This window comes from Nelumbo nucifera, chromosome 8 (genome assembly GCF_055504915.1).
Source record: "Nelumbo nucifera cultivar China Antique chromosome 8, China Antique-T2T, whole genome shotgun sequence".
NCBI lineage: Eukaryota > Viridiplantae > Streptophyta > Magnoliopsida > Proteales > Nelumbonaceae > Nelumbo > Nelumbo nucifera.
In genome coordinates this window covers 1353956-1377816 of record NC_142656.1, presented here as the reverse complement: position 1 = coordinate 1377816, position 23861 = coordinate 1353956, and the positions used below count along the sequence as shown (strand labels likewise).

General features: G+C 40.3%; 1 protein-coding gene across 1 annotated transcript; it reads right to left on the bottom strand.

The window, feature by feature from the left end:
• Positions 1-1613: 1613 nt before the first annotated feature.
• On the bottom strand, positions 1614-16987 carry LOC104600490 (P-loop containing nucleoside triphosphate hydrolases superfamily protein). Its single transcript, XM_010263450.3, has 10 exons — positions 16573-16987; positions 16258-16330; positions 16026-16135; positions 15677-15820; positions 14984-15092; positions 14128-14495; positions 13933-14006; positions 5698-6002; positions 4957-5203; positions 1614-2185 (listed from the first exon to the last, which is right to left on the bottom strand). Exons 1-10 carry the CDS (start codon positions 16655-16657, stop codon positions 1937-1939), a joined length of 1764 nt encoding a protein of 587 aa, XP_010261752.1. The 5' UTR covers positions 16658-16987; the 3' UTR covers positions 1614-1936.
• Positions 16988-23861: the final 6874 nt, after the last annotated feature.

The following is a 23861-nucleotide window of genomic DNA, read 5'->3' as shown; positions in this document are numbered from 1 at the left end:
CAAACTGGTACCACTGATTTTTGGAAAACCAGTAACCATAACTGAACCAAAACCAGTCGGTTAACTGGTTGACCAATTTGGTTTGTTGGTTTTTTGTTTTTTTATTTTTATAATATATAATAAAAATTATAAATATATATAAAATATTATATTTTAATTAACAAATAGTATATCATACATTATAAATATATCAATTTATATGTATAATGCATATTTATTAATTTATAATATATATAATATACATAAATATATATAAAATATATAGAAATAGATGTATATTGATAGGTTAGGTAAACCGCCGATTTTCTATATTGGTAAACCGAAACCAAACCGGTACCTTGGTTTTTTAAAAACACCAAACCGAAACCGATCCAATCGGCTCAATTAACCAATTTTCAGTTCGGTTTCGATTGGTTCAGTTTTTCGATTTTTTTTTTTTTTTGCTCGCCCCTAGTGTTGAATGACACCATTGGCTTCATTTGACCCATAACCATATAAATAAACAATTTTAATAACAAACCAGTACAATTTCATCCTTTTGAACCGGTCTAAACTAACATAACTATTAATAACCGGTTCAGTTTTCTTTTAAGTAATAACTATTAATAACCAATTAATATTGTTAATTTCTCAAAATAATTAACGATATTTAAAACCAGTCCAAACCAGCCGCATTAATAAATTATAATAATTACAGTAATTGATAAATAATCATTATTTATCAATTCAAGCTATTAATAACCAATCACTACTATTAATTTCTGAAGATAATTAATGATATTTAATTTATTAGTAAATTACTTGACACATCAGTTTCATTTGTTTTTATATAAATTAGTCATTAATAATCATTTATAATTATTGACTAACTGTAAATTATGAAAATCATACACAGCCCAAAAATGATTTATTACAACTTCAAATAATTATTGAGAATCAAATATTATTTTTTAGTTATTTGATAAAATTAATTTGCACTGATTAAATAATTATAATATTTTTATTTATTTTTTACTTATTTGATTTAATGTTTTCAGTAATTATTATTATTATTATTATTATTATTATTATTATTTTCAGTAATGCATTAATTATAACTTTCAGTAATTAATAATTTTAATTATTTTATATTAATATTTTTATATTACTGAAAATACTAGAACAAATTGGTTATTTGAAGTTTCAAACTTTTAGTATAAAATAGTTTAATTTTGGAAAATTACTAAATTTTAAACATTTTTTGTATAATTAATGAATAATTACTAATAAATTGCTGATTATTGATATTTATGAAAATTACAGACATTTTCAAGAAATAATTTATTGATATTTGAATAAATTAATCATTATTTTTATACTATTTGTATTTTAAATTATAGATTTCAATAAATTTAATATTTCAGTGACTAATATTTTCAATTATTTTATATTAATATTTTTTTGTTATTGAAAATATTAAATAAATTGATTATTGGAATTTTGAAAAATTTTAGTATAATTTAGTGTAACTTCAGAAAATTACTGTAATTTGAAAAGAAAATGCTTGTATAATTAATTAATAATTACTGATATGTTACTGAATTATTATATATTTTTAAATACAAATAAAATACTGAATTAATGGATTTTTCTATGCATCGCACGGATCCCCGCTAGTAAATACATAAATGACTACAATCAGGAAAGTTGAAAACAACTCAGCCGTTATAGTATATCGGGTTCAGATTTTCATATCCACAGAGCTGCCATCACCAGAAAAATGGAACCCTCCCCAACCAAAATTTATCCACTAAAGGCCTACTGATGTAGTAGTGATGGACTCATCAAACATCTGGGACTCGAACAACATGGTAATCTAAATCAAAAGCGTTGAGAATTTTCTTATCTTTGGAACTGGGTCTGAAAAGTGACGGCTAATAATCCTTGTCTTTAATATTCATGTTTTGCCAGCAACCCGTCTCTTTTTTGTCATTCCCTTCTGTTTCTGATCCTTCTTCCTTTTCTTTGTATGAACTTGAAACGATCTCCCAACCAAAGATGGTTGTTCTTTTAATCCAAAACTCCTTGCCACATGCCCCAAGTGAAGTTTCTTAACCATAAAAATTCTCTTTAGATCACCTCGGTGAGCAGCATATGCACGAACCCAAGAGCAAAATGCATCCTTGGCCAGCTTCTTCAGCCCTGACTGAAATCATACAGCAGGCACATTATTATAGTTAGATTGGTCAGTGAATATAGCTAAGTATCAGGCAAAAAGAACTAGGAATTTTCAGTACTTTGTGGAGAAGCATAACCAGGGGGTTTGAACCAGTCAATAATGACATGTTCCACCAAAGAATACTGTGTCAAAATCAATTGTCAAACTTGTTATTATAGTTCTGGTTATCGAATGATATTGTCCAAATGAAATCAATGACACATAAAGGAGACAACTAGGCATTCATGTTACCGGTAATTTATAGTTCACAAAAAAGGGAACGCACGTTGCCAATATCCTGTTTTTCCTTTGCCACTTTACATGATTTTTTAACCCAGGATTATTATCATTAGCTTCAGTTTGCACCCAGACTTCAGATTAATAATACATCTGCCCTTTGTTTCCTTTAAGCAAAGCAATAATTTTTCTAGGAAGAAGATATTTATATCAAGCATCACTTCTTTTTGGAGAAATATGATAGGATCATCCTAGGCCTTTTGAAGGCCCATCCCAGATGGAAGAAAGCCAAGCAACTTCTGCTTTTTTGGGATTTACGTTGTACTACTTTATGTTAAGTGTTGGGTGTGTGGATCTTTTTACCCTACTGTTTGAGGGTGTCTTGTTTATGGCTGTATGATCTTGGTCGGTATTTTCAGGTAATGCCTTGTCACCTTTTATCTATTTCTCTTTTTTCTTTTAACGAAATTCTGTTTTTACAATAAAAGACTCTGATTTGGCAGGATGATAATTCTTGGAATCTAGGCTGATTTGACCTATAAGGGTATAAGGGTGTTTATGTCATTTTATTTATTTGTAGTGGGATCCAGTCAAGAATCTTTTGTTTTGCCATTGTCTAATTTGTTCCGCCCAAAACTTTTCATCCATAGGAAGGAATGAATAAAAAAATGACCATTAATTTCTCTTGCATGCATGCTTTATGTGTGATATTGGCATCCTAGAGTGATTCTAGGTCCCCTGGGTGTGAATGTAATCCTTAGTTTTCTGTATTATTCTTCTCCAAACCATAAACACTATTGCGGCCATCTAAGATCCAATCAAAACTCAAGTTTGGGACCAAGGTTGTAAGACTCGGCCTAGACCGAATGGTCAGACCCTGAAAATCAGGAACTGGTGGCCTTTCCAAGTCCTGGTTAAATGATGGTTTATAAGGGTTTGAAGGGCGAAATGGGTTAATCACCTGGGTTTTAGTCCACTTCAAGTCTTACAACATTGTTTGGGACTGGTATAGGATCAAGCTAACAGTAAGTGAGAAAATTCAGAAAATCCAATGTTTGGGACTGGTATAGGATCAAGCTAACAGTAAGTGAGAAAATTCAGAAAATCCAACATTTTTCTTTTGTTTTTGCCTTTCTCTAAAGTGAAAATCTATGATGCCGGAAAGATATGGTATGGAAAGAATTTTGACCAATCAAAATCCACCCATGAATTTTGATAAATAATACCTGATTCTCTACTGCATTAATGATTCCAGTTTATTGGTCAGTTGCTTTTTGGATATCATATCTTTTCCATATCATAGTTGAACCCTTCTCTAAAACCCTAGTTGCTCTTGTTCCCAGACCATTTAGATCCCCAATTTAACTAAATCACCTCCATACAACTCCAATACAAACTTACAAATTTCATACCAGAATTCCCCCTAGAACTCTAGTTAATGAAATCTCTTGCTTACTAAAACTGCAATAAACCTCACCAGTTCATCCTAAACACTCTAAATCCAACCTTGCACAGTTGCACCCCCCATGATACATAACTAAATCCCTTAAATTTCGAAAATTCAGCAAGCTACCCAACTGAATTTTCACTTTGAATCTCACTCTAGAGCCTCTTACCCTATTCAGTTTTACATTAGCATATCAAAGCATGACATCTTAAAAGTTGATTATTTCAAAACTCAAAAAAAAAAACAGATGTTCCAACTTGTAGATTGAATTCAGTCGTGCTATTCTAAAGTTTCCACTTCAGGTATCGATCTCTACTCCCCAAAAAGAATGACCTCCATCTTTGGAAATATTATTCCACATTAAAAAACATTAAATTCTGCAAAGCAAGATCTTCTTTAGAAAACCTTGCTAATGGCTGGGAACAAAACAGAAATAGCAAAGCATCCATATGAAAATTTCCCACCCTATATTAAAGGATTGGAGGGTTACTATTAATTGGGAAAGGCATTGATACAAGGGAGAAGGGATATGACTGGATGTGAACCACATGAGTCAACATATCGCTAATCCAAACGGTCCCCCATCTTATGTATAGCCTACACTAGCCACATGAATCCTACGGATGGCAGAACTACATGGGTCATCAAGGAGATTGCTACTTGACTCATAAATATGTCAAGGAAGCTTCCCTACAAAACCACACCTATTTGTGCCATGTTAAGAAGTCCTGTGGCCAATCCAGACTATCCATCTGATGGGGGTCTACTAAGTTGGACAGATATTCAATTCCACAGTCCATATCAACCTAACCAAACGTATTGTTTTTTACCTATCAATAACAGTTGTCCATGTTATTAGTTTCTAATATTAAAGTTGTCCATAAAATGGCTTTATCTTACACACATGACAAGGCCTTTTGGGCCAAAAGTTGGAGAAAAATGCATAGACTGTTCTTTAAGTTCCACATTAAAAATCAATAAGTGAAATGATCAACATGTATGCCTTATGAAAATTCAGTACTCTTTAGCTTAATCAACAATTTAATCAAAACTATGCAAGAGCACAAGGTTGTACCTCTGCCAAAATGAAAGATTCAAGTGCCTTCTGTAGAAACAGCACCCAAGGATGTGTCTCTACTGAAACAAATTTATTGACATGGTGCTTTTGATCATACAAGGGAAAACTGTTCAAGATCTTGAGAAGAAGATACTCATTCAACAGCACGCCATGCTTTTGTAAGTCCTGCAAATAATCCATTTCGACTGGCTGTAGGAATAACAATGAATCTCCTCTTTCACCTAATCGAGCAGTTCTTCCAACCCTGCATAGTGATCATGGATGAAGGTTGTTTAGCAAGTCTTGACAGACTCTTAGTCCTATCAAAGTTAAACCACCAAGGGTGCACATGCTGTGTGGACAGGGGGATCCTTAAAATAAATAGCTTTTTTCTTTATATGGCCCCCATTCTCAACTAACTCAAAGGTAGTCCCAAATGACCCTCATCCCCACCCCCCACCCCCACCAGTGTGAGAACAAAAATAATAAAATAGAGAAACAAAATGCCTTGCTGCCATCTTACATAAGTGGCATGTGCATGCAAATGGTTTCTCATCTCTATTTTTTTATCTTTTGATGGGACTCATTTGCTGCAGTACCATATAATGCAGCACATTTAAATATATTTAAGCTATGCAAGGATAGATACAATGAGACTAATTCACCACAGACAACTTTAACAGGAAGATAACATAGCAAAGTAGAACTAGCTACTGTGTGAAAATTAACAAACTCCAAGCAAAATGAGAGGGTAGATACCTATGGACGTATTCCGTAGACTCCCCTGGAGAATCATATTGAATGATGCATCTAACTTTGGGGAAATCTAGACCTCTTGCAGCAACATCTGTGCAAAATAAGAGAGCTGATTTCTCTGCCTTGAAGCCTTGAAATGTAGTTCTCCGGTCTTCATGATCCATGTTCCCATGTAATCGAAAAGTTCTACACCTGACAAACATCTGCTTCTGGACTAATTCTGGCTGCAACTTAGATGGCCACTTGAAGTCACGTAACAGTGAATAGTGAAAATCCACCCCATCACATGTTGAAAAGAACACCACAATCTGCAAGATAAACCTCTGTTTATCTAACCAGTGGATAAGTATAACAAAAATGATAAAACATGGTAGGCACAAATAGGCATTTAGAGCATGGAAAAGTTACCATAGGACCAAAAAATGAGATCAAGCTGCATAAGTGTATCCGCAATGAAAAAGAAAATGAGGGATGGATTCATCCTCAACTCCACAAAGACTACAAATGCTATCCAAGTCCTGACTACTAGAAATCAAATGACTGACTATGAGGATTATATCAGGGGTGGTTGTCCACCTCTAAAGTACAAAGTGTTGGGCAGACCCTACTATCCTAGCCCCTAGCAATAATTTGTAGAAAGACTTCATTTAGAAAAAGTTGAAAAGTACACTTATAGTAATTCAGATAATGCAAGAAAAGAAGAAAAGAGAGAAAGAAAAAGAAAAAGAAAAGAAGTTTCAGCAATAGTTTGTGGAAGAATAACAGAAGGGAAAAGAGAAAAGAAGAATTCAAACCTCTCTCTCTAGCCCCTTTCATCACTTTTATTAATAATTCCAAGTCTGAGTACAATTGCTTGGATGCCCTTAAAGGGGCGGCCAGCACTAAAGAGATGATTAAAGAAAATAAAAGAAGGCCCATAACTAAGAAACATAACTTTTAAACACTACTTAAAAGAAATAAAGAACACTAGGGCCCATTCAACCCATTCTCACTACACTCCCCCTCAAGCTGAGCATAGATGTCAATCATGCCCAACTTGCTTACATAATGTTGAAGTTTTGCCCTTGGGACTCCCTTAGAAAATCTGCTAGCTGCTCTTCTAATGCAATGAAAGGTTCTATCATGCTGAACTGGGTTGTGAACAATGTTAATAGTAGCTTGGTTATCACAATACAATATCAATGGCTCGTCACATGAAACACCCATCTCATTAAGGAGAGATCTAAGCTACAACAACTCAGAAACACCATGGGCCATAGCTCTATACTCTGCCTCAGTTGAAGATCTAGCAACCACTAATTGCTTTTTGCTTCTCTAGGAAACAATATTTCCAGCTACCATAGCACAATATCCTGATGTGGATCACATTTCCTGCCCAATCAGCATCTGTATATGCTTCTACCTTCATGTGTCCATGTTTAGCAAATAATATACCCTTCCTGGGGGTTCCCTTAAGGTACCATAACACCCTTTCTACAATAGCCATATGTATCTCTAGGAGCATGCATGAATTGGCTGATGACACTCACAACACTCCCCTGTCAGCTAAAGAAGTTTCCCCAGTAATCTCTGAAACACTCCCCTGTCAGCTAAAAGTTCTCCATCATTAGCTGAGAGTTTATCACATCAAGAGGGGTAGAGGCAAGTTCAGCACCAAGTTTTCCAATCTCAATAAGGTCTAGGACATACTTCCATTGAGAAATAAAAATACCTTCCTTGAACCTAGCAACCTAAATGCCCAGAAAATACCGCAACTCCCCTAAATCTTCAATTTCAAATTCAAAACTGAGAAACTTCTTGAGAGCACTAATTTCTTTTGTATCACTACTAGTAACCACAATACCATTTACATAAACTATAAGGAATGTCACCAGAGTGTCTTTTCTCTTAACAAAGAGAGTGTGATCTGATTGAGTCTGAGTATAGTCGAAATAAACAAAAGCAGCCCTAAACATGTCAAACCAAGAACGTGGAGATTGTTTCAGACCATAAAATGATTTCTTCAATCTACACACCTTACCTTACCCTCCATTTCCTTGCCATATATACCAGGAGGAAGGGACATATATACCTCTTCAATGAGATCACCATTCAGGAATGCATTCTTAACATCAAATTGATACAAAGGCCAATCATAGCTCACGGCTAAGGATAAAAGAACTCTCACTGAAGTCATTTTAGCAACTGGAGAAAATGTCTCAATGTAATCTATCCCATATACCTAGGTATAGCCCTTGGCAACAAGCCGAGCCTTATACCTCTCAATTAACCCGTCTACACGATACTTGATAGTGAAAATCCACTTGCACCCAACAAGTTCCTTCCCAACTGGCAAGTCAACAATATCCCAGGTATTGTTTTCATGAAGGGCTTCTATTTCAGTACTCCTAGCATCCCTCCAATTTGGTGTGGCTAAGGCTTCTGAAACAAACTTTGGGATGGATCAGTGTTTTAAAAGCGAGGCGCATGCCTTTTTGAGGCAAGGCGCACAATTAAAAAAAAAAACTAAAAATTCAAAAAAAAATCAAAAAAATATAAAAAATATAAAACATAAAATTAATAAAATATAAACTTAAGTTTTAAAATAAATGTTTTAAAAAACCTATTATCTAAAATTAAAATACATAAACATATATGTAAAGCATATTCAAATGAGAATTTAAAAATTAAATCAAACATATAAAACATTTTCAAGCATATAATACCCACAATCTCTTTTTTTCTCAAATGCATCAAGTAGCTAATGTGACATATTACTTCCTAATTCTACGAGCCGCCTTTGTGCCATGCCCCTCCCCAGCCGCCAAACTCAAAAAAAGGAAAAAGCAACAAATTTTCAAAGGTGCGCCTTTTGAATGGGTTGCGCCTAGGACCTGGGCGAGGCGCCTCGCCTATGCACTAGGCGCACCTAAGGCACACCTTTTAAATCATTGGGATGGATTGAGAGGAAATGGAGGCTAAAAAGGATATATTAGGATGGGGACAACAAGCTGCAAGAAAGATGTTTGGAAATACAATGAGTTGTACATTTCCTCTTACCTTTTCTCAAAGCAATAGGTAAGTCAAGGTCTAGAAACGTGGGTACTGGTGGAGGAGGTGATGGACATGTCCTATCTTCAGCAATCGAGAGCGCTTGAGTCTCAACTAGAGGTGTGGGATCAACCTTTGTTTGCCTTAGCCTTTGTCGTTGGTGCCACCTCTGGAGAATAGGATGAGTGGAAACAACTGGAGGACTAGTAGGAGTAGAAGACCTCAAAGGAGAAAATCCCTCCATGGGAACGGGGATAACTGTGGAGGGCTCAACACAAGACTCAACTAGAGTTGGAAAAGGAAGAGATGAAGAAAACAACTCGAGAGATCTCTCCCCCTCAGAAGGATGGCTATATAAAGGAACTAACTCTACAAAGGTGACATCCATGGAAACAAACCAGGGGCCACTAATGGGATCAAAACAACAATACCCTTTCTCTGTGGAGGCATAACCAAAGAAGATACACTTTTGAGCCTTGGGGTCAAACTTGTGTCTTTTGGAACTGGGAATGTGGATATAACAAGTGCAACCAAAGACCCTCAAAGGAATAGAGAAAATCTCAACATCAGGAAAGAGGACTCCAAAGGGAGATTTTAACCCTGAGACCCGAGAAGGCATGTGGTTAACAAGGTATGTAGTTGTTAAAACTGCATCACCCCAAAACTTCACAAGAACATGGGTAGCAAAAAGAATGCTCCTTGTAACTTCCACAATGTGTCTGTTTTTCCTCTCCGCTACTCCATTTTGTTGTGGAGTGCGGACACAAGAACTCTGATGAATAACCTCAAACTTCTCAAGATAGGAGGTAAGGTCCTTCTCAAAATATTCCTTAACATTGTCTGACCTGAATATTTTGATGCAGGTATTAAACAGAGTATGTGTTCATGGAACCGTTGCACAAGTTTAAGCACTTCAGCTCGAGAGAGCATAAGGTAAATCCAAGTATATCATGAAAAATCATCAATAAATAGGATGAAATATTTATACCCACCCATACATGGTAAATGGTAAGGCCTCCACACATCAGAGTGAACAATATTACAAGGAATAGTTGATCTTTTATTACTTGAAGGATAAGTGCTCTTATAATGCTTTGAGAACTCACAAGACTCACAATGAAGACTCGATAGACTAATTCCTTTAAAAAACTCTAGAATCAACTAACTCAATGAAGAAAATGACAAATAACCCAAAACGACTATGACATAGCATAATACGACTAGTGGACTATAAAACAAATGTAGTTCTCTTAGGTTGTACTTGGCTCTACTCAGGCATGTCTAACAAATAGATCCCATTCACCTCAGGGCCACTCCCAATCATCTTCTAAGGTTCCATGTCCTGAAAAACACAATATAAAGGGGAAAATGTCACATTGCAATTCAAGGATTTAGTCAAATTACTAACTAAAAGCAAATTGGTATTAAGTTTAGGTACATGAAGAACAGATGATAAGGTTGGGGCATTAGAGGTCTTAAAGTCTCCCTTCCCGTGATAGGGGCTAAGGAGCCATCAACAAGGGATATCTTATCCCAGCCAGAAAGAAGTTGGTAAGAGGTGAATAACTATGAAACATTGGTCATATGGCCAGAAGCACCAGAATCAATTATCGAAGGGGTTTTATGAGTACCTGAGACAAAAACATGATGTGTAGTGGCACGAATACCTGAGTGAGCATATGCAGAGGAAGGAACAATCTCTGAAGGAGATATAGCAGTGGCCTCCAAGTGACTGATGATTCAGCCATACTTCTCATATTCAGCCCTGGCAGCTACAAGTTGTTCTCCCACAGACTTCTCTCCACCTTGTCCTTGTTCACCTCCTAAAGAGGTGGCTACATTTGCATTTCCACCTTTTATAGTTTCAACCCTTTTCCCACCATTTTCTTTCTTGAATCTGGTAGGAACGAGCTCTGGATGCAGCTTCCAACACGTGTCTTTAGTGTGTTTAGGCTTCTTGCAGTATTCACATATAACATCTTTCTTCCCAGTGCTAACCTTTGGCTTCATCCCCACATTAGCATAGTGATCAACCTACGGCTCAACAGACTGAATCTATCTTCTGCTCTCCTCACTACTCACCATAGCATATGCCTTAGACAAAGTCACCCCATCCTTTGCTAAAACATTCTGCCTCACAATACCATACTCCGAGTTGAATCCGGTGAGAAACTCAAAAGACCCGATTTCTCTCCACCAACCTCTTATATGTTTCTACATCCCTTGTGCAACCCCAAACAACAATCCCCATCAAATCAATCTCTTACCAAAGAAATTTCAGCATAGAGAAGTAGATTGCTAAAGGCTTCTCCCCTTGTCTAAGATTATTCACATCATGCTTCAATTTGTAGGCCCAAGCAACATTAAGCTTTTGGGAATAGGTCTCTGTGACAGTATCCCACACTTTTTTTGCAGTTTCCATCCACGGGTAATGCTGACTAATGTGTGGTTGCATAGAATTCACTAACCAACCCACTGTTGTGTAATTTTCCTGCATCCACCTTTCATAGGTAGGATCATCCTCCTCCGGTTTCTTCTTGCTCCCGTAATATAACCCCATTTTCCTCTACTACACACATGTATCTTAATAGATTGAGATCAAGCTAAATAATTGGTCTCATCTAGCTTCACAATGGTCACAGCCCCAAAAACATTCCCCATTGACCCTCCATGTCCAAACCCAAAATCTGTGAAATATTTAGTATCTCCTCCAGTTTGCTACATTGAGTAAACGAATGCAAACGAAAATCAAATTAGGGCTTTACTAGGCTAGATTTATTGTTCTAAGCAAAGAACAACCTCTCAACCCCCAAAAATTAGGGTTTCACAGGGTCCTGCAGGATGGGGAGAAAGAGAGAAACTTCAAGCGCCCCTTCCAAAGGTTCCAGAATTCATCCAACCAAAACCGCCCTTAATAGAAATCAAAGGGCTTACTTCTGATCCCCAAGCACCTGGTTCAAACTGTCTCTACAACTTGTAACAATGTTTCTTTGGTTATCTAGGTTTTTCAAGAAAACCTTCCTTGGTTCAAACTGCCCTGGGCTTCAACTAAGGATGAAAAACCTTCACAAAACTCTCCAAAAACCTTCTTAACTGGGCTGCATAAGTAGCTGATTGATCAACCGATCAGTTCTCCATACACACTATGTATGGGCAAAGAAAGGAGAAAAAAGTCAAAAGTGAGAGCCTAGATCTAATACCAAGTTGAAAATTACACCTACAGTAATTAAGATAATGCAAGAAAAGAAGAAAAGAGAGAAAGAGAAAGAAAAAGAAAAGAAGGGAAGAGAGAAAAGAAGAATTTAAGTCTCTCTCTCTAGCCCCCTTTCATCACTTTTAATCTTTTATTAATAATTCTAAGTCTGACTACAATTACTTGGATGCCCTTAATGGGGTGGCCAGCATTAAAGAGATAATTAAAGAAAATAAAAGAAGGCCCATAAAGCCCATAACTAAGAAACATAACTTCTAAACACTACTTAAAAGAAATAAAGAACACTAGGGCCCATTCAGCCCATTCTCACTACAGAAAATACCATTTTTGTCTGCCTTCCTAAACCTGGAAACTTCCTCTCCCACCTGAATCCTAGAAGGACTCAACTGTTCTAGAAAAGCAACAACTAGAAAGTCCACTTACTAATCATTTACATTCCAATGAAGATGAGGAGATCAAACCACCTGACCATTCACAATCACATATTAATTCCTTATAGATGCTTCAAAATGCTTGAAGAGCCTATTAAATATTAATAATGAAACTGTTAAAGGAAAATGGCAGCACAGACATATATTGAGTGAAATCGAGCAAAAAGCAAGAGAGATGGTCATGCCAGTTAATCGGGCACATAGATCAGCAAATGCAACACTCACTTGCAAAATAAGAGGCAAACAGGGAACAAATGTATCAGGGGGTAACAAATGAAAACAAGTTGTAAAATATTGCAAGTAAAAGAAAAAGGAGGTAGGTGGGAAAAACCAGCCTTAGGAAGGGATTTATTAGGTAAAGGGAGCCAACTGGGTTGTACGTAACATTCTATCTCCAAAATCAATGATGTTCGTAGTTAATAATTAAAAAGATAATGAAAATGTCAAACTAATATGATCTTCTAGGATTCAACTACTTCTTTGTAATTAGTCATTTTTCACATAAAGCCCCATGGCCATATGAAACATGAATGTGTTGAGAGCATGGTCAGCATAGTCACCACATTGTTGTATTCTTTATTCAGTTGCTGATTTCTTTCATTTAGAATTGGGATATATTTGTCTTTTTATGTTTATGTTAGTTTTATTACTTAAAACAGTGGCAGAATTGTAATCTCATTTTCAGTTGATTATTGGATTATAAATAGTAGCCTAGGCAATTGGGAGATCAGACTTTTCTCCTCAACCGGTGCACTTCTCTCAAAACCTGTAGCCTCTCTTCTCCCTTCTCTTGCTCTCTTATTTTTGAGTACCAAGTACATAATTTGTACAGAATATCAGGGGAAAAGAATCACAACATCATTATAGGACTTTCAAGACATTATATTGAAATTTGAAACTGTTTATTTATGAAAACAAAAAAACTAATGGAACTCGTATATATCAAAAGGAAGTAAATTAACCCTTGTTGACAATGCCCTTCTAAATCTCCCGTTCCACTTATCCACAAAGATGGAGTAAGATTTATTGTGGGATGGTCCATATAGTTAGAAGCAAGGTTCAAAGCATCAATACGATACGCCTCATATCAAGGGTATCACTGTATCGTATCTTTAGGGTACTGATACGCTAAATAAAAGGCCTTTGGGGGTTTGACCACTTTCAGGGGATAGCCAGGCCTAAGAACAACACCCTGTAAAATTTTGAAAAAAAAAAAAAAAAACGTTCCATGCCTTTGAAATGCCCGATACAGAAGCTCATGTAAATTGGCTGTATCAATACCTTGAGCCTTGGTTAGAAGAAATATCATCTAGTAGAGTGGTCCCAATTCCCAAATGCCTACAGAAAAAAATAAATAAATAAATAAAGGCTGTATAGGTCTTCGGCTATTTCATTTCACTAGTCAAGCACTATTAGGCAAATGGTTATGGCGCTATGTGGTGGAGAAAATGGGGAAATGATTCATAAATTTCCTAATTCACAACAATTTTACATCTTCTTAGAATAAGATTAAAAAAAGGATTAACAGAACTGACAATCTAGAAGTTGAAGGTTTAACCTTACCTTTTGTGAAGCTTCTCTTTCAAAAAGATCTTTGAGAATAGAAATAAGCACTACAAGCCGTGAACCACAAGGGACTGTAAAAAAAAAAAATAGCATTCAATTACTATATAATTATATCATAGTCAAAACAGTTATGCATCAATATTATCAAAAAAGTATTCATGCATCATTTTAGGCATCTCCTAAAAATGATACCTTTCACATATCTCTGAACTAGCTGCGTTGGAAGGCTATAATCTCCATTCAAAGAGTTTAAGTGTCTATCTGGTTGTTCTGACTCATCATCCACATCAGACCCTGGGGATCTAAATTGTTTACTTAATGTAGTTTGTTGCTCAATGAAGACCTTCTTCTCTTCAAGGCCAACCGTAACTGGATTCTCTAAACTAATATGGGCTAGACAGTTTACTTTTTCATTTAAGGTGGCTGATAGCAATAAATTCTGCCTCTGAAATTCAGAAAACCTAGACATCACCTTCTCCTTGCAAGCAGACATGCTTTGCCTTGAACCCAGAAGATCAAGTATCTCCTCTATTTCTTTACCAAAACCCAGCTCTAGAATTCTGTGCAGTTGCAAAACAGTAAATATTAAGAATAATTCAAAACAAGAGATAATGTTACCATGTTAAATGTATATGCAAGCATGTATATATTGCCCATGCAGAACAATGCCACAATGTGTAAACAACCCAGTTCACGCAATTTGTTCAAGATAAGGCAACATATCACACATTCACACCATGATAAGCTTAGTTTACACATGTACATTATAATTTATAACTAGGAAGGCAACTTATGGGAAATGTTATGCAAATGGAACAAATAATATTTAAAAACAACAGATCAAGATAATAATGAGTACTGTGTACACAGAAATGTTGGTTCAAGTTTAGCAGTTGTCAGAAAGAGATTTCTTCATCGTGTAGGTTCCAGAACCTGTATAGGAGTGCAACTTGGATCTGCTTGAGTTGAGCATTTATAAATTTTGAAAAGCCCAGCCCGAGGCCTGTTTACCCAATTTGCACTCCTAGCATTGGACAAGAAATCATACCTATCTGCTTCATCAAATATTAACCACCGCAAATTTGTACGCAAGAATGATGATGTATTCTTCAGGTGATCCAAAAGACGCCCTGGTGTTGCAACAAGAATGGATATTCCTGAAAATAAAATGCCATAATGAATTATAATGGAAATCACACTATAAAAGTGATAGTGATAGCCTCTAGCTAGTACTTATTGGTACCATTTATAGCCTAGAACATCATGTGGATTATTAAAAAATAATGATAAAGCAAAAGGTTTTTCATTGTAAGGAACATTATAAATGAAGAAAAACATAACCTTTTTTGTAATTTTTCAGTTGCAATTGTTTTTGCGTTAACCAAGGAACTAATAAGCAAGTAATGATGCCTACAAGATTTTGCTAACTCAACCAGGTAAAGTTATTAAAAATGTGCCAATCATTTGAGTTGCAGGGAGATAGCTAGGACCAACATAGGTAATGGTCTTCTACAGGATGATGTGAGAAACATGTCCAAATATAAAGAAGCAAACCATTCCATCCTACTCACAAAGATGTAGATACATCTTATAGCATTTATATGTTACACCTAGACCAGTAGACCCAGATGACATTTCAAGCAACGTCAAGAAAGCTGCATGCCTGATGAAACCAAAAGACTACCAAAAAAATCCTACACTAAATGAAGATCCAAGAACCAAGAGATATACTAGTTTATACCTTTACGCAATCTGGCTTTCTCCTTTGACCTGTTCTCTCCACCCATTATGTAGCCGGGAACAATCCAATGAAAACGGTGTAATAATTTCTGTAGGATCTCATAAACCTGCATACATAATTCACGCGTTGGCACAAGCACCAACGCTAATAACCCTGAACTGTCAATTTAATCAAACAATATATACTTCCAAAACCAAAGGACATGAAATGACAAATTGAAAACCTCTATTACTAACCATAACAGGTATAAACTACATAACATGGAGCTGGAGTCAATCAAGTTTGGGGAAAGAAAATAGAACCTATTTCTCTTTTTGCCAAAAAGGGGCTTAACAAATAAAGTACCCACCGAAAGTTCCATCAGAGCGCTCAATCCGAGGATTATACCTCTGCAAGTGGTGAATTATAGGAGCAAGGTATGCAATAGTTTTTCCAGTCCCAGTCGCCGCGTTAACAAGTCTAGAAACTTCGTTAAGAACCAGAACAAACACCACTATGGATAAGGCAGAAGAAGAAAATCCCAGCTATAAATATCTAAAACAAGAACATCACAGCTGCAAAAAAACAAAGACAAAGGATACACATGTCTCCCGGAGAGAATGAAAGGAATTGCTTGAGACTGAACCAACGTTGGGACTTGGAAACTCATCCTCTCTATCAAGAATTACAGTGAGAAAACATGAAAGCAGATCGACGTTAGTATGAAAGAACTTAACATTTCAATTTGAATTAATTTATTCCTCTTCTTTTCCCTTTTTTTTCATTTCAGTGTGGGAAGTGTATGACTCCAGTTAGAGTTGGTTTTAAGTAACTCATTTTGCATTAAACCAAGGCGTAGTGCTAGAATATCCCGGGACCTTGAAAGAAAAATAAGAATATCGACAGAGAATCTAAACCTCGAAGTTGTTGACATAAGGAGGAGTCTAGTCCGAGACTGTCGAAGGAGCAAGACGCGAAGATGTCGTTCGCTTCCTTCGTCATCTCTTCTTCACTTTGTAGTCTTGATGGGTTTAGTTAGGGTTTCTCGTTGTCGTCGTTCAGAGCACCGCCTGCCCGATTCTTCGTTTTTCAGGTCGCGCGGGAGATGGGCGTTTTGCTTTTTTCCTCGATTGTTTCTTGGCGAATAGCGATTATCCAAGGTCCACCGTTTCACTGTTGTGCAGATGCAGTGATGCAGACGCTACAGGCATTTCGGTTTGGCTTCTACTTCGAGGACTTCAAATGCAACCCCATGGCCATGTCCGAAGTCGAATACTCGAAGTGGGAAAAGGTTCATAGTTCTTACTTCGGAAATTGGATATTAGTGTAAATGCTGCGCCCCCGCGGCCCGGCACGATTGTATAGACTTAGGGTTTCAGGTTAACGGGCCCGGTTCAGTTCGTAGCACGGTTTATATATATTTTATACATATATTTATATATAATATTATATAAATTATAATTATAAAATAATATATAGTATATAATATATTAATAAAATAAATATTTTTCAATTTTATTATATTATTTTATTTAATTATTATATATAGGTAATTGTATACATTAAAATTTATATAAAATTATAATTTTAAGTTTTTTAAATAAATAATTTTAGCCCAATCCACGGTTTGACCTAGTGCAAGGCTCAACCCACGGCCCGAGCCCACATGGCCCATGTCAGGCCATTTTACACCTCTAATATTAGGCTCCATATCAGTACTGGCCTAATCTCATTTTTATCTCCGAACTTAAAAATGTATCAATTTATTACCTAAACTTCTAAAATGTTAATTTAATATCTACCGTTAAGCAACCGTGAATTATATATATAAATATGTGACATTGTATGCGATTCAAATATTTTTAAAATAACAAATTTACCCTTTCTAATATTTTCCAGAACATTTTTGGATTGGGGCACTTGAGAGGTGGTTGTTGGGGATGAGAGAAGAGATATTAAACCAGGACTAGGTGGTGGGTTTGGAACCATACGGATAAGGCCACGATTGTGGCAATTCTAGGTTTTCGGGCATTTGATTTTTCAATGATGAGTGATGGGGGGTGATTTGGCCCGACCTCGCAGTACGGGTACACGTGGGCGTGACCTTGCTCAAACAGTGGCTCAGCATGACAGTGCAACGGACGTGACCACAACTCGGAGGGAAGGTCCCACCGAGTTCAGCTCGGCAACTGGACGGATAAACCATTCGCCGGAAGCTGCCTCACTCGCACCTCCTCTCCGGGGTTAAGGCACTTCGGGGCATCCTGACCTCTCTTGAGGCCCAAGCTCCTCCCAATGGACCTCGGACCACTCCCAGACAAGAACACGCCGATCCATCTCTGGACACCCCGAGGCATAAACACCTCGGGTCAGCCAGCTCGTCACTAAAGAGACAGCCCAGCTCAGGGTAATTCGCGGAAGGGTAGCTCGGCATACCGCAGGAAGGCTTTCTGCTCGACCGTCGTACCCGACAAATATGTGGACAGCAAACATGTCCCTCGTCAGATAGCGTCGCGCCTGTCACCTTTAGAAAGGTGTATCGCACCTAACAGGCACGTACCATGCAACGACGGCCCCGCGCGTGCCACCTCAGCCTTGCCAGTAACGACTGTGGCAGACTGACAGTGGCGGTTATACCTGCCCTGTCAGAAGCAGAGGGCCTGAAGCAACGAAATTCAGTTATAAGGGGCTTATTCTCAAGCAACAAGGTATCTTCGAATCACCTGCGCAATCTTCACTCTTAGCCTTCGTTTTCCCATTGCTTCTTGCACGAAATACTGACTTAATCATCGGAGTGTTCCCGCCGAGCAAACCCCCGGGAGTTCTTCTTCTTCCCTCTCGTTCCAGGTACCTCTCAGAAGCCACGCGAGTGCCAGCTAGGAGTGACCGGATCGCGCTACATCATTTGGCGTCGTCTGTGGAAAACGCTTCAAAAGGCCTTTCTCTCTAAACTTTCACAGTTCTCTTCTTCCTTGAGAAAATTCAGCACCCATGGCTTCCTCTATCAACGTCGGACGAAGCACGGAAATGGATAACTCCAGGGAGCAACCCCAATTTTCTACTGTCTGTATCGGACAGTTCACCGTTCCCCTCTCGGCAAACGATGCCCGTGAACTGAAGAAAGCCTCCTCAGCATAGTGCAAAGAGAGGGAGATTCCATCCGAGGCTATATCAAGCGGTTTAATGATGCTTGTATGCAAATACCGCGCCTGGACCCCGCCGTATGCCTTGCAGCAGCCAAAAAGGCGTCACAAAGAGTTCAAATGGCACATGGTCGTCAACCAGCCAGCGACCATAACCGAGTTTCTGAAACTCGCGGACAGGTTCATAGCCACCGAAGAGGAGATCAACCAGAAGGGCGAGGGCGCGCCCGAAAAAAGAAAGAGGGAAGGACAGCCTTCCAGTCAAGGGGACAGCCAAAAGAAAAAGGATACAGTTCGGGGAGCAAAGCCGGGTCAATTGTTCCGAGCTCCTGTGGCGGACCGAGCTGATTACACCCCACTGAACGCGAAGCGGGCCGAAATCCTGATGGCGATCAAGGACGCCCCGTACATGAAGTGGCCACCCCGTCTGAGGGGGAATCCCAATGAAAGAAATAAGTCTATATTGCAGTTTTCACAAAGATCACGGTCACAGTACCGAGAGTTGTAAAAACCTCTGCGACAAGATAGAAGAGCTCATCTGTCGCGGATATTTGAGAAACTTTGTACAAAATAATAATAACAATAGTAATAAAACAGGTCGGCAAGGGGAGCACAGTAAGGATGCTCCCGAGTCCAGCAGCAGGTCGGCCGAACAACCGCAGAGGCAGTCTCCGGAGGAGAGGCCTGTTCAGGGGATCATCCACATGATAGTGGGAGGTTCGATCGTTGCGGGTTGCACTTTAGCAGCAGCTCAGACGTCAGTTCGTGAGGCCACCCGGGAGGAGCAGAACCCCCCAAAGTGGCCGAGGATGGAAGACCCAATTTTCTTCACAGAAGATGATGTGCGAAGGGTCCACTATCCCCACGATGACGTGCTCGTAATAAAGCTAAGAATCAACGACTTCGAGGTCAGGGGTGTACTCGTTGACTCATGCAGCTCAGCCGACATCTTCTTCAAAACTGCGTTCGACCAGCTTCAGTTGCAGAGAAGCGACCTGAAGCCTACAAACACTCCTTTGGTGGGCTTCAGTGGAGAAGAAGTCTATCCCCTTGGAAAAATAACAGTACCTGTGGAATTCGGCACATGACCTTGTGTGGTTAGTTTCAAGCACGACTTTCTGGTGGTCGCGACCCCCTCCCCCTACAATGCCATAATAGGTCGACCAATCACCCATGTCCTACGGGTGGTGGTCTCCACTTACCATTTGGCTATGAAGTTCCCAACAGACTTCGGTGTGGGGGTAGCGCGGGGCAACCAGCTTGAGTCCCGCAAGTGCTATGTCGCCGCTCTGAAGGGAAAAACCAAGGTGGCCGACGACCTTGAACTGGAGCGGCCCACGGAGCAAGGCAAAGAACGAGCCGCGCCCTCGGAAGAAACAGACGCAGTCCCGACCTCAGTGGCAGACCCAGCTCAGACGCTTCAGATCGACGCTTCCGTCCAGGAGCCCCTACGACCCGAACTGGTAAGCTTCTTACTTCAAAATTTAGATATTTTTGCATGGTCCGCGGCAGAGATGCCCGGTATAGACCCCAAACTCATAATTCACAAGCTGAATACTGATCCTGTAGTTAGGCCCGTTAGACAGAAGAAACACAACCTAGCCCCAGAGTGGTGGAAAGTGGTCGACGAGGAGGTCGAGAAGCTCATCGCAGCTGACTTCATAAAAAAGTCCACTACCCAAGCTGGGTAGCCAACCCCGTCCTGGTAAAGAAGGCCAACGGTAAGTGGCGCATGTGCGTCAACTACACCGACCCGAACCGAACTTGCCCAAAAGACTGCTTCCCGCTCCCCATAATTGACCGTTTGGTGGACGCGACCTCAGGGCATGAGTTGCTAAGTTTCTTGAACGCCTATTCGGGCTATAACCAAATCAAGATGGAGCTAGCAGACGAAGAAAAGACTGCCTTCATCACGGAATTTGGCCTATATTGTTACAAGGTTATGCCCTTCGGGTTGAAAAACGCAGAGGCAACCTTTCAAAGGCATGTAAATAAATTGTTCGCGCCGTTAATCAACAGAAAAGTAGAATGCTATGTAGACGACATGGTCGTTAAAACTCAATTATTGCATGAATTAATACAATATTTGCATCCTGTTTTTGAAATTCTACGTAAGTTTAATATGAGACTGAACCCAAACAAGTGTGTATTTGGTGTGACTTCGGGCAAATTCCTATGATACATCGTTAACCGGTGCGGCATTGAGGCCAACCCGGATAAGATTAGGGCCATTTTAGATATGAGACCACCCCGGAAGTTGAAGGAAGTTCAAAGGTTGAATGGCCGCATAGCCGCCCTGAGCCGCTTCATGTCCAAATCGGCGGACCGATGTCTGCCGTTCTTTAAGGCAATTAAGAGCAAAGGGTTCGAATGGACCCAAGATTGCCAGCTCGCGTTCGACGAGCTCAAGAATTACCTCGCTAGTGTGCCAACCTTAACCCGGCCCGAGGAGGGCGATGTTTTAGAATTGTACCTCTTGGCGAGCAACGAAGTAGTCAGTTCGGTACTAATAAAGGAAGTAGACCGGGTCCAACGACCCATCTATTATGTTAGTAAAGTATTGCAGGAAGCAGAGACAAGATACCCGGAGATGGAAAAGCTAGCATACGCACTGATACTCGCAACTCGGAAGCTCCGCCCGTACTTCCAAGCTCATATTGTTATCGTCATCACCGACAAACCTCTAAGGCAAGTCTTACTTAAGCCCGAGGTCTCTGGTCGGTTGACGAAGTGGGCCATTGAGCTCAACGAGTACGACCTCCAGTACAAGCCCGCGAACTGCCATTAAGGCTCAAGCCTTAGCAGATTTCATCGTTGAGTGCACATTCAGCTCCAAAGTGCTTAGGCCGGTTGAGCATGAGGTCCCCAGTTCGGGTGAGCTCGAAGCTCACGAGCCGGTTAGTCCAAGCCCCGTGAGGTAGCAGGCGGTGTAGCATCTCTCCTATCTAGGCCAAACGCGAGCTGGGATGAGGAGCCCTGGATCCTTCATGTAGATGTCTCCTCGAACCAATAGGGCAGCGGTGCCGGAATAGTTCTGCATGGCCCGAGCGGTATGAAACTGGAATATGCGCTACGCTTCGAGTTCGCGGCATCTAACAATGAAGCAAAGTACAACACGTTGATAGTTGGACTAGCCTTAGCCAGAGAAGTAAAAGCCAAGCACATCGTTATCTACAGTGACTCTCAGCTCGTGGTCAACCAGGTCAGTGGCGAGTACGAAGCTTGCGAGCCGACCATGGTCGCCTACTTAGGCAAAGTCAAAGAGGCCCTGCTCAACTTCCAGTCACACTTCATCAGACAAATCCCTAGGTCGGAGAACATTGAGGCCGACGCCCTGTCCGGGTTAGCCAGCACCAATGACATCACCATGAGAACCGTGTACATAGAGGACCTGTCTCGGCCTAGCATCCTCAGGGAGGCAGAGGAGGTCGCTCCCGTCGTTCAAGCAGAGCCAAGCTGGATTAACCCGCTCGCGAACTTCTTGCTACACGGGACCCTCCCTGCAGATCGCAATGCAGCTAGAACGGTGCAGCGCCGGGCAGCCAAATATGTCATGATAGACGAACGACTATACCGGAGATCCTACACGCACCCCTACCTGCGTTGCTTGCGACCTACCAAAGCCGAGCTCGTACTCCGCGATACCCATGAGGGTCTGTGCGGCGGACACCTGTGGGGTAGGGCCCTCGCCCAGAAGGCACTTCGATAGGGGTACTATTGGCCAACAATGAAGGCAGACGCTATTGAGCTTGTTAAAAAATGTGACAAATGCCAGAAGCACGCCAATATTCACCACCAACCTGCCACCGATCTCAAGTACCTCACCAGCTCGTGGCCCTTTGCACAGTGGGGCATCGATCTACTCGGGCCATTCCCGCCAGCAACGGGTGGAAGGAAGTTCTTAGTAGTAGCAGTGGACTATTTTACCAAGTGGGTAGAAGTTGAACCCCTCGTGACAATCACAACCCGAAATGTTCAAAACTTCTTTTGGAAGAACATCGTGTGCCGCTTCGGATTACCTCGGGTATTGATTTCCGACAACGGCAAGCAGTTCGAGGACATCAAATTTCAAGTCTGGTGCCGAGACATGGGAATCCGACAAAACTTTACTTCAGTCGCACACCCTCAAGCAAACGGTCAGGCAGAAGTCACAAACAGGGCCATCCTCCGTGGGCTAAAGGATTGTGGGCAGATGAATTACCCAGTGTTCTATGGGCATACCGGACCACGGAGAAGACCGCCATGGGAGAAACACCCTTCAATCTCACCTACGGCACCGAAGCAGTGATTTCTGTAGAGATCGAAGTGCCTACGCTACGATTAGACGTATACAATGATCAGACAAACGAAGACGAGCTACGTACCAACCTCGATCTACTCGACGAAGTAAGGGACCTCGCGTACATCAGGACAGCAGCCTACCAACAAAGAGTAGCTCGGTACTATAACGCCAAGGTCAAGAAGTGGAATCTCCGCGTTGGCGATCTGGTCCTTCGTAAAGTTATGGTACCTGAGCCCGGCGCTGGCAAGCTCGGGTCCAACTGGGAAGGCCCTTATCGAGTGAAATGAGTGCTCGGGGAAGGAACATACAAGCTCAAGACCCTCGAAGGGAAACAAGTACCTCGGGTATGGAATATTGTCAACCTAAGGCAATACTATTTGTAGGAATTGAGTAGGCCACGAGCCACTCCAAAACCTAAGGGCCAGAATACCGAGCTAATATGACCTCGGCACAACAGGACCCAGTCGCCTCTATGGCATGGGCAGACTCCGAAAGTGGGCCACGAGCCACTCCTTCGGCCTAAGGGCTGAAACGCCGAGCTAATGAAGAAACCTCAACAGCATACAAAACTAAGTTACCCCATCAGCATGAACAAAATACTTGCAGCGCCTGAGGTGCAGGCAGCTCGGGCACGAACCTTACAACAATAGCCCGCCCTGGCATGCAAAGAGTTGGACCCGTTAAGGACAGCAGACGACAACCTACCGCGGGTGCAGACAGGTCGGGCATGCGCTCTACTATGTCCCTCACCCCGGCGTACACGAGGCTACCCCTACTAAAC

Bases quoted from the DNA above. Each gene is read 5' to 3' on its own strand.
- LOC104600490 (XM_010263450.3), bottom strand. From the start codon at position 16,657: ATGACGAAGGAAGCGAACGACATCTTCGCGTCTTGCTCCTTCGACAGT. The intron at 16,331-16,572 runs GTTTAGATTCTC...AATTCTTGATAG, and splicing joins CTTATGTCAACAACTTCGAG to AGAGGATGAGTTTCCAAGTC. The intron at 2,186-4,956 runs GTACAACCTTGT...GTATGATTTCAG, and splicing joins AATCTTTCATTTTGGCAGAG to TCAGGGCTGAAGAAGCTGGC.